The sequence below is a fragment of the Sitophilus oryzae genome, unplaced genomic scaffold (genome assembly GCF_002938485.1).
Source record: "Sitophilus oryzae breed Bouriz unplaced genomic scaffold, Soryzae_2.0 scaffold_302_pilon_pilon, whole genome shotgun sequence".
Lineage (NCBI taxonomy): Eukaryota > Metazoa > Arthropoda > Insecta > Coleoptera > Curculionidae > Sitophilus > Sitophilus oryzae.
Genome location: NW_022146866.1, coordinates 2,440,983 through 2,453,141, shown reverse-complemented (window position 1 = coordinate 2,453,141; position 12,159 = coordinate 2,440,983). Strand labels below are relative to the sequence as shown.

At 32.3% G+C, this 12,159-nt stretch overlaps 1 protein-coding gene across 1 annotated transcript in view; it reads right to left on the bottom strand.

Annotated features, from left to right (window-relative positions):
• The window catches only part of LOC115884589 (dynein regulatory complex subunit 4), a 49,371-nt gene that overhangs the window by 9,562 nt on the left and 27,650 nt on the right, over positions 1-12,159 (bottom strand). Inside the window, exons 8-9 of the mRNA XM_030903212.1 lie at positions 4,977-5,063; positions 4,718-4,918 (exon numbers count right to left, since the gene is read on the bottom strand). Of these exons, the coding sequence (XP_030759072.1) occupies positions 4,718-4,918; positions 4,977-5,063 (288 nt within the window). The remainder of the gene's footprint in view (positions 1-4,717; positions 4,919-4,976; positions 5,064-12,159) is intronic.

Sequence of the window (12,159 nt, the reverse complement as noted above, 5' to 3'; positions counted from 1 at the left end):
CATTTAACATTGTCATTCGTTTTTCCACTTTAGTTTTGTATTACGAGTAAAAAGTGGTAAGTAAATAGTGGTGTGATACTTTAAGCTTAAAAATGTTTACTAGCAGGCCTTGCAATGGAACATTATTCTTTGTAGAACCTCTTTTAGTGCGAAGTGTACAAGATAGCTTAATAGCCGTAAAAAACTCACCGCAACTTTATTAGAATATTTTGAACGGGAAAGCGGTAGATATGGCCCTTTATATCTCTTAAGTGCTGCTAAAATGGTGAGTTTTGTTGATGTAAATAATAAATGTTTATATATTTATAGTTAATTTATTTTTGTTTCCTAAAATATTTTGATTAAAAGAAAATATGTAAAAGAGGGCAATGCTGTGCCGGTCAAGCTTAATCACGTGAGTAAAAGTTCATTTGATATGAACTATACCTATGGTAATCGCAAAACAATTTCCGATGCACGTGATCAATTTTGAGTGACAAGCGATGGTGACAGCGCTGCCATATTGTGATGGATTTATGAGATAAATCGTAATTTAAAAGTGACAAACAATATATTTCTTATACATATATCATTTTTTAAAGATTTTTACGTTTTATTTTTAATTTAATAACTCATATTTTAGTAATAATATTATATAATTTTCAGTCATTAACGAATACGATCGGGTTCATGTTATTCTCTTCTTCATAACACTACATTTTAAATGTTCTTGTAAGGAGAAACGGCGGATTCATTAGCAGTATAGCCACTAAAGTAGGTAGTAATTGACAGGAAAAGTGTAAATTTACAATAAAAAAGTGAAAATTTCCAGAAAAAGTGTAAATTTAGAGAGAATGTAAATTTACAGAAAAAATGTAAATTTACACTTTGTAAATTTTTGGTGAAAATAAATTTCAGTGTTGACATCGCAGCCCTACGCTTTCGTAGCTTTGTCTATTTTTTTACTTATCAATGACAAATTTTAAATGAGAAATAAGTACCGGGTGTCCCACTAAAAATAGCTCTCGGCTGTATCTCGGAAAGTATTAGCTGTAGGGCTTACGGAAAAAAATATTTATAAATAATGGGGCTATGAGAAATTGCTGGAAATTATTTTCAAGTTTGTAAAACGGCCGCTAGGGGGCGCAACTGCTATTGAAAATAAGAAAATAGAATTTTTACAGAATTTTGCCTAGATAATGGGTACTATAAATAATAGCTTCATAATCTTCATTAAATTTTGGATTTTCTTTGTTAGAACCATTTTCCCCTATCTGCTAAAATATAGTGGTGGGGGAAGGTTAGATCTATCTTTATATAAATATTAATAACTCCGGACTGGATGATCAGAATCCAACAAACGTGGGCTCGTTTAAAAGGGCATTTCTTACTCTATATTATACCATAAAAATAATAATAATAAGGTTTTGAACGTAGACGCTAGGGGGCTCTTTCTTACAATTTAACAAACATAGCGCGTTTTTTACAAAAAAATGAAATACGAAAGTATATCGTCAGTGAAACGTGATAACCTGCTAACTCCATTTTTTACGTTAATAAGTTTTTTTATAGCATTAGAAAGAGAAAAAAATACTCTATAAGTAGGGAAAGCAAACATATTTTTTCCCATTAAAGAAAATTTTTTATTTTAACTCAATAATATCTGCTAACTCCTAGTGATCTGAAATAGCCTCCGAAATGCTGCTATCTCCGTAATTTTCGTTACGATCACGCTAAAGCAAACACACAGAGTCGTAGTCGTATGTTTTTTTAGTACAGTACGTCGATCCAGGGTCGCACTAGGCCAAAGGGGCCCGGGTGGCAATGTAAGGAGGGGCTAGTGTGTTTTTTTTGTGTATTTTTCGTCTTACGTTTTGGTCAATTTTTTCCTATTATATGCAGGGTGAGTCTTAAATAAGTGCAAATATTTTAGGGTAGTATATTTCGACCCAAGAAACACGATTATGAGGTTTCTTGGGCGAATTTTTGAAAATTTGGAATTTAAAAAAAAAAAATTTTGGATTTTTCTTTAATTTTTAGTTTAAAAACCTACTTTGTTTGTAATATGGTAACATAGGTAGTAGATTAAATTTACAAGAAAGAAAATCCAATGATTCTCAAAATTATAGCAAAAAATTGGAAATTTTAAAAGTGAAATAACTCAGTTATTTTGGATTTATTTGAAAAAAACAGTAAAGAGAAAATATTATGTTTCTTTTATCGAGATTTACCAGCCCTGCACATATTTGAACTTATTTAAGACTCACCCTGTATAGAAATCAGGGAACTACCCTAATGCAAGGTAAACCAATGCAATGCAAATTCCATAATGCAATGCAAAAGCAAATATTGATAAGAGAATAATAATTATTCTTAATTCTCATTAATTATTAATGAACTATAAAGGGCCCCCCTAATAGTTATCTATATAATCCGTAAAGGGTAAGGGGAAAAACGAAATACGAGCAATTCATCGGCGTGCTATAAATAGTTTAAATAGCATTACCTACTTGTACAAGAATTTCTATAATACCTAATCAGTTTTATTTTTTTCAACGTATTTTCACGTAAATGATACATAATTTTTATAAAAATTAAAAAAATAAGGAGAAAAGTAATAAAAATTTAATAAAATCACGCACTGTCTTCCAAGCTCGGTCTACTCTACCGTTGTATAAAAATTAGGATAAGCATGGAAGGATTCTACCATATCTTCTAAGAATTATAAGTTTAATTTTTAAATTATTTTCATATTCATGTCCAAAGAAAAAAATATCAAGTTCAAAATTCTGCTACTTCAGTTCTTTAAAAATTCAAAAATTTTTAAAATTTTCATTAAAAATTTATTCGTTTTTGGACTTGTATGTTTTGCTTCTAGACCGACAATATTATAAATATATGGTTATGAATATCATATTTTTTAAATTTAATTGATTATTTGTAAATCTGTTTGGGTAATATTCATTTCCACTTTCAAAATTTCAAACAATAAAGGTTGCTATCTCCAGAAGTATATTTTTATTTCTTATTTCTGCAAGACGAATATCTGCTATCTCCCTATTGTGTCTGAAAAAAATGACGTAACACGAAATATTGAGTTTTATTGTTCCCCAGCAAATAAAATTCTTATCTCTTTATCATATTAACGCATCAAAATACTTCCCACATGTGTACATATTTTTTTGTACCGTTTTTTTGCTCTCCTGTAAAATTAGGAATAATGGAGTTAGCAGTTTATCACGTTTCACCGACGATATGTAATTTTAGCTGATAGTAAAGAGTAGTAAAAGCTTAAAAAGTCAGCGAAAACCGCATCTTGATATCTTCTTTCAAAGCGAAGATATTAACAAAATTATAATAAATACCAAAAAATAAGCCCTTATTTACCTTATTTTTACAATACGGTATCAGTAGCCCACTTGATTATGCCCATTCTAACAGAAAATAAGATAGAAACAGTTAGTTTATTTTAAAATCGACGAAATATCATAATACCAAATGTATTAATATGTAATAACTAAGATATTAATAACAGTGAACACACACAAGAGAGAAACGATGATTCGGTGAAGTCATAGTAGGCTTTGGAAAAAAGTTGCTTTTCACGTAATAGTATAAACGTCAAACGGTTATGAGATAAACATTTAAGTCTTACCCCCGTTTTTTTATCTCTTAATTGCTTTTTTCAAAATACCTTCATTATTTGAAGTAGTTGAAGTTGTTGGCATTTTGAAAAAGCAATCAAAAGATAAAAAACGTGCTAAGACTATCAAAATGTTGATCTAATAACAATTTGACGTTTATACTATTACGTGAAAAGCTTTTTTCCAAAGCCTACCATGACTTCACTGAATCATCGTTGCTTGTTCACTGTTATTAATATCTTAATTATTAGATATTAATACCTCTGGTATTATGGTATTCTGGTATTTCGTCGATTTTAAAATAAACTAACTGTTTCTATCTTATTTTTTGTTGGAATGGGCATTATCAAGAGGGCTACTGATACCGTGTTGTAAAAATAAGGTAATTAAGGGCTTATTTTTTGGTATTTATTATAATTTTGCTAATATCTTCGGTTTGAGAGAAGATATCATGGTGCGGTTTTCGCTGACTTTTTAAGCTTTTACTACTCTTTACTATCAGTTAAAATTACATATACTATTGCATTTAATTTTTTGGAAAAAACGCGCTATGTTTGATAAATTGTAAAACAAGGCCCCCTAGCGTCTACGTTCAAAAGCTTATTATTATTGTTTATATGGTACAATATAGAGTAAGAAACGCTCTTTTAAATGGGCCCTCGCTTGTTGGATTCCGATCATCCAGTCCAGAGTTATTAATATTTAAATAAAAACAGAACTAACCTTTTCCAACCCACCACTTTATTTTGGTAGATAGGGGAAAATGGCTCTAACAAAAAATATTCAAAATTTACTGAAGATTATGAGGCTATTACTTATAGTACACCTTATATAGGCAAAATGGTGTAAAAACTCCATTTTCTTATTTTTTGTTGCAGTTGCGCCCTCTAGCGGTCGTTCTACAAACTTGAAAATAATTTCCAGCAATTTCTCATAGCCTCTTTAGTTATAAATATTTTTTTCCGCAGCCGGTACGGCTAATACTTTCCGAGATACAGCCGAGAGCTATTCTTAGTGGGACACCCTGTACAAAAAATAACCTCATAACGCCCATCAAAAGAAAAATTAAAACACATCCAAATTTAAAGGCATACCTCTAGTTGCTGATTAGTTTTTTCAGGTGGGTTCATCATCGCAGCTGTCAATTCGCCGATTACAACCTCCTTATGTTCAGTTACTTGACTTAAGGTTAGGATTCGCTTCTGCAGAAGTATATTTTTCACACCGGTCTTCTGCTGCACTTCCAAAATAGCTTTGACGAAACGATTATGTAACTCATCTCTTTCTTTCTGTAGCTATTTTAAGAAATCGATTAAAAATTAACAAGGGTATAAAAACAATGTCCATAACTACCTGCATAAACCTCAGTTCCAGTGCATCGTTAGACCATCTGAGATCTTCCAAGTCCTTCAATGTTTCCGAAAGTTTGGCTTTGGTGTTCTGAAACAACAAAAGTCTTGATTGTCAAGCTTAAACTTGTCGTTTTGAGTTAATACCAAGAAAATTGGAAATTAAATGTAAATTTTGGTCGATACACTCAGAAAGGTACCGTGTCACTTTCAACGGTTTTTAAAAATGGCGAATGTGACATGATCAAAATTATTTTTCTGCAATAGGCCATTTATTTTGTCATAATTGGAATCATTTTTCTTAATAACTTTTATACCGAGTACCGGGTGACCTCCAAAAGGGGTTCAACCCCTATAACTTTTTTCATTTTTTTCAGATAGTAAAACGATATTTGGTATGTTAGTATACGACATATATCGGGATTGATTGATGTATTCAATAATTACTTTCGATCGAACAGAAAGTTATCGATTTATTATCGTTATTCGATAACTTCCTGTTTCACCGGAAATTACTACAACTTTTGATTTTTAAATGGTACCCCAATATTTTTTTAATTTATATGACAGAAATTGATATTCTGAATAGAACGACATATAATATGTCAACTTTGGGCATTTTTAATTAAAAAAATTGCATTTTAAATTTAAATCTACTATATGTCTCCGAATTGTCTTTCCAACTTTGTCACTTTTACACTTTTCCAAATTTCCCGAGAGGTGTCTCACTATTGGAATTGGGGACATATACATTTTCTTGGTAGTCACTGGCAGTCAATAGCAGTCTTACGGCAGTCGCCTACAATTACATTGCATCAGTCATAGGCAGTCCTCTTCGCAGTCCCTGGCAGTCGCTTGCAAATAAAATGATATTTTGGCAGTGAGGCACCCTTCGATACCGTTTTAGAGAAAATTAAGAAAATCATGAAAATATAGTTGAAAAAAAAGAATGAAATCGAAATTATATTATCATAGAAACGCTTTCTAATTAATTAAACGCTTTCTAAATAGACTATAGATTTAGAAAATATTCAACTATATTTTCTTGTAATAAATGTCTATACCTATGTAACGGATTCATCTCTCCAAAAAATCCTATATGGGTATTTCGCCACTGCACTGCAAGAAAATCTACAAAATAAAATAGTTATTTTATGTAAACACTTCTGCGTTAATCCCAAACGGAAACTACCTACTTGTCAGAAGTTAGGTTTAAAAATATACAAATTTACCTAACGAACAAAAAAATGCTTAATGTTTCGGAAAGTTTATCTCGTTCCGTCATCGGAAGCAAAAAAATACAAAGAAAAAAACTATTTAGAATATTTAAATTTAATTATTCGAGAACACTTTAGTTTTTTAAAACAGATACGTCTACAAAAACCGTTGACGTTCTGTTAAAATGACATTATATCAAGTAAAGCTACACGCACACTGGTGCGATCACGGCCGCGATCACGATCACGATCAGGGCAGCGATAACATGAGCGATCATTCTAGCACACACCAACGCGTTCACGTTCATGGCCGTACCTATATGTAGTGCGCCATCCTGTAGGTATACATAGGTACAAATTAAAGATGTGAATTATGTATACCGAAAAAAAAACATTCTTAAATATTTACCTACAATATTTAAACTTAAACAATAGAAATATATACATTTGTACTATCCAATCCAATTGCAACTCCAATTTTGTCTCAAACTTTTTATTTTTAATTCTATTATTTTTGTAACTTGGATCGGATAAATCATATAGAATTTTGTGTATTTTAGTATGTGTGTAGCCTTAATTAAGAGTGCTAATTAATAGTGTGTAGCCTTAATTAGCTGCTCTGGTAACTCCATTTCTAAATTGCAACAAGAAAAAATACACAAAATAACGGAAAATTCCTATCAGTTGGGTCGCGATCACGCGATCAAACTCGACAAGTTGAATCTGATCGCCACCGCAGAATAGAACGCCGCCAGGCCGCTTCGTCTCCAAAACTCGATCGCGCCAATGTGAAACGGCTCATAGGTTTGGCCGCGGCCGCGTGGAGATCGCGATCGCGGCCGTGATCGCACCAGTGTACAGCTTTAACTTCAAAATTAACAATTAACTACCTGATAACAATTACTTAATAAGGTAAAACCAAAAAGCCCCAAACTTGCTGTATATGATTATTTTTAATTTTTACGTATGTTATGTTTATTTATGTTATGTTCTTTAAAATCAAAAAAGCGATTGCCATACATTACTAATAACATACTACCATACATACCTGATAACAATTACTTAATAAGGTAAAACCAAAAAGCCCCAAACTTTCTGTATGATTATTTTTAATATGTATATGTATAATTTTTACGTATGTTATGTTTATTTATGTTATGTTATCTAATCGCTTCTTTAAAATCAAAGAAGCGATTGCCATACATTACTAACATCTACAGATGCATGAGCACAAAAATAATAATACATTTTCTTGTTTTTTTTTAATTTTTTCTCAAACGGTATGGAAATTTGGAAAAATATAAACGGGATAAACCATTTTAGGACAAGCAAAAATGTTTATAAAGAATGCAATTTTCCCAAAATATCAATAACACAGGCCGACATGATTTTTGTAACACGAGTCAGTTGCAGAATTTCTTCATAAAAATATGCTTCTAATAACAGAAAAAATACTCCTGAAGCTCCTACACGTACCACTTTTCAGTTGCCTAATTACGCCTCTTTTTTGCAGGTAGTCAATTTTATAGATGTCAGGTATTAAGTCTAGGTAGATTCGTTTACATACAGGTAAATTTTATGATGGGATGATTGAAAGGGACGCATTTTGTGCACTATAATATATTGTGAAAAACATAAGAGAGTTCAGTTTTCAGTTGATTTTCGACGTGAGTTGTTCTATGCGTAGATAAATAGTACGAAAAATGTCAAGTCAAACGCGCCGCAGTTGTAAAGTGTCTCCTGATCGATTTTGTTACATTTGTGGAGAATTTATGGTGCAATCACAAGCCAGACCATTTTCTGAAAATGTGAAGAAAGCCTACTTCAAGTATTTTGGAGTTTTGGTTGGAGATCAAGACAAGCAGTGGGCTCCTCATGTGTGCTGCGTTACTTGTAGCGTGTCGCTTGTGCAGTGGATGAAAGGGAAGAGGAAAAAATGCCATTTGCGGTTCCAATGGTATGGCGAGAACCAACTAACCATTTTGACGATTGCTATTTTTGCCTGACGAAAACTGAAGGTTTTTCCAAAAACAAAAGCACAAGATCGAGTATCCCAATTTGCCGTCTGCCATACGACCTGTTCTTCATGGTGCAGATCTCCCAGTGCCGATCGCGCCCTTAGACTGGCAAGGTATTGTTTTGGAAGATAAGGAAGATATTGAATCAAACAGCTCTGGAGACCAGTGTACTGATCCTACCTTTACCCCAGAGGGCGGTTCCGACAAGCCACATTTGATTGTTCAAAGCGAGTTGAATGACTTAGTGCGTGACTTGGGGTTATCAAAGCAGCAGTCAGAACTTCTTGGATCCCGGCTTAAGGAATGGAATCTGTTAGCCAATGAAACAAAAATCACCACTTTTAGAAAAGAAATGCTCCGTTCTCTGCATTCTACAGTATGGAGGATTCGTTGTGTGCATGTACTGATATCGATGGTTTAATGCAGGAACTTTCTATAGAACATTCTCCTGTGAGTGGCGCTTATTCATAGATTCGTCGAAATATAGCCTAAAAGCTGTGTTATTGCATAACGGAAATTTAAAACCCTCTATACCAGTTGCCCATTCAGTGACAATGAAGGAAACTTATGAAAATATGCGCATGCTTTTAGATAGAATCAACTACAACAGGTATAAATGGCAGATATGTGGGGACTTGAAAGTTATAGGAATTTTAGTGGGACTTCAGGGAGGATTTACAAAATATTGCTGTTTTCTTTGTTTGTGGGACAGTCGTGCAGTAAATCATCATTATGTACAGAAAATTTGGCCAGAAAGAAGTGAATTTCAACCGGGTTCCCAAAATGTCAAGTATATCCCTCTTGTAGACCCCAAAGACGTCCTCCTGCCTCCTCTTCATATCAAACTTGGCCTCATGAAAACTTCTGTGAAAGCTATGAATAAAGAAGGTGATGGATTTAAATACCTAAGGCAAGTCTTTCCCCAGTTGAGTGATGCCAAATTGAAAGAGGGTATTTTTATTGGACCACAAATCAGGAAATTGTTGGACGACACAAATTTCACAGACACGCTTACCAGGCAGGAACTCAGAGCATGGACCTCATTTGTTAGTGTAGTGAGGGATTTTGGGAAACAATAAGGATGCGAACTACGAACAATTGGTTAATGAGCTTTTAGATGCTTATAAATCGCTTGGTGCCCGAATGTCTTTAAAAATTCACTTTCTCCATTCTCATTTGTCATTTTTCCCTGAAAATATGGGTGCTGTCAGTGATGAGCAAGGTGAGAGATTCCATCAAGACATAAGGACAATGGAAATTCGTTATCAAGGACGATGGGATCCAGCCATGATGGGTGATTACTGTTGGTTTTTGAAGAGAGAAGACGCGGTCCCTCATAAAAGGAAAAAGTAAAAGTTTTTGTTTATGTTTTGATCTCGTTTCGATTGTTTTGTACTTTTTAGGTATAAGTAATGTTTGAGGAGTGTAAACTATAAAATATAATCGGTATATAGGCTTAAGAAGTTCTTAAATCATGTTTTGAATAGCTATCTTAATATATTGAATATTGTAATATTGAATGATGTTTTATTAATGTAACAAAAAAACCTTACGTGTTACGACTTTTTTTTTGCCACTTTCGTGATTAGATAGGTTCATTCTACCACAATATCCTATTGAGCTTTGTGTTACATCGAAAAAATTTTTTTTTGTCGGCCTGTGTAATAAACAAGTGTTTCATCTTCTAAAGACAATCCGGGGACATATTGTATCCGATGTTTGTGTTAAAACCATTAATTTTCAATCAATGAGCTTTAAATAAGAGATTTGATCTATACCCAAATTGTATTTTATTCTAAGATACTCTGTCTAAGATCCAAATCGTTTTTAAAACTGAATTTATTGAGCATAAATGAATATACTTAAAAAGCCATTAAATTTGTACTAGGTATTTAATAAAAGAACTGAATTCATGCATTCATGCATTCGTGCATTCATCTACACATTGTTTCCTATCTATTAATATACATAATTAGTTTAAATATTAACAAAATAGAAACGCGGTTTGTGGTAGATGAGCATTACGATTGGGATAAATAAATTAATATTTTAAAACTTATTTAAGCTTTCTGCTATCCACAACTTATTAGTAAATGCATTTTAGTCGCATTTAAAAGAAAAATAACTTAAAAACTTAACTAATTTTTTTTTTTATTTTTTCTAATTAATTTAAACTAAGTTTAGCCCTATTATAAAAAAAGATAAATATTGATTTGTTTGACAGTTGAGAATGAGAATGATGGGAAATTATATATAAAGACTGTTCAGCCATCGTTCACCGTTACTTCATCATTACTTATCAAATATGAGTTTTAGGGTATGTCTGAGATCAGTTTATATTGTTTAGAAAATTTTAAATACGTTCCTATATTATTGATTGAGCGAGTTCCGTTTTTTTCGGCATTTATTCATTTTTTCTTGATCTCTTCATCAGTTACAATCCCTTTAATTCCAATCTTTTGGACTGTTGAAATTCCTATGTCTAAAGCATCAGCAATTCGCTATATTATTTAAAAACATTATCAATTTGTATTTTACATAGGAATATTACACCTTTGCATTGTACTTATAGAAATTTTAAAACATTTTCCGATGCGCGTCATCACCTTTGAGTGACAAGCGATGGCGACAGCGCTGCCAGATTGTAATGGATTTATGAAATGAATCTTAATTTAAAAGTGACAAACAATCAAGGTTATTAAAAGGTAAGGTTGTCTCGTAACTCGATCCGCCATTATTGAAAACGTCATCTACTACGGGATGCTACCGCTCATAGATAAATGGATAAAAACTGCCGACAGTCCGACGGTGCATTTCCGAATCGATATTCATTGTGTATATGATGTATGGCGTCCATAGTTTTTAGTTGTTTGATGTTTCTTTTATTTATTACATTGCCCATATATCTCTCTTTGTCCGTTGCATTCTATTCTTTATTCTTTTTATCTATGATTTTATACGTTCTGTGTACGTCACAGTGATGATATTCCGCTTCGCTCCTATTGGTCCAAAAGTTGCGAGACAACCTTACCTTTTAATAACCTCAACAAACAATATATTTTTAGTATATAATTTTTTTAAGGCAGCACCTACTCGCTACAAATTGAAATAAGTAGAAATAACTTGAAAGTGTAATGTGCTTACCAATCAAACTTACTTCTCTGACTGCATTCAAGGGTAATAAAGGACCTGTTTAAAAACTTCGGCATATTTTCATCCACAATTTAAAAAATGCAATGAAGAATCTCGAAAATTTAGTTCTTAAAAGAACTGTTCGTACTTAGAAGTACAATTTAAGAGAAAAAAAACTATGAAAAACGGCAAAAAATGAAAATTACTCCCAAAAATTCAACAACACTATATTATACAAAATAATGACTGATACTAGGATAATTGTCAAATAATACACGACAACATTGCTGAACATGGCGCAATGTGACCAACAAGGCGATAATAAAAATTGGTTTAAACTAATTTTTGCAGCTTTAATCTAAATAAAATATCTGTTACAATCATTTGCTCTATAAATTATAATGAAGAGCTGCTTGGTATTTTAAATTAGTCAACAAATTTAAACATTTTTGCTAAAATTTCATTTACTCAGGTTTATAGGCTTTAGTGTCAATGTGATTAATGACGTGCATCGGAAAATGTTTTAAAATTTCTATAGTTCATATACGGCGTTCACGGGCAAGACTGTCCTACCAGCACCTTTTTCTCAAGAAAAATAATTTATAAACTTAGCAACGAGCTCCTGTTCATTTTGGTTAAATCTTTGAGGCATTTTTGCAGTAAAAGAAATAAATTTTGTTCTACAGCAACAATCAAATTTTAATTTTGTCCGTCAATAAAATTATAACCCCATATCAAATGGCAATGACAATTACTAAAAAGAATATGCAGTATTTTTTTCCAAAAATAATAATTACATTTCTTGAAATTAATGTAAATT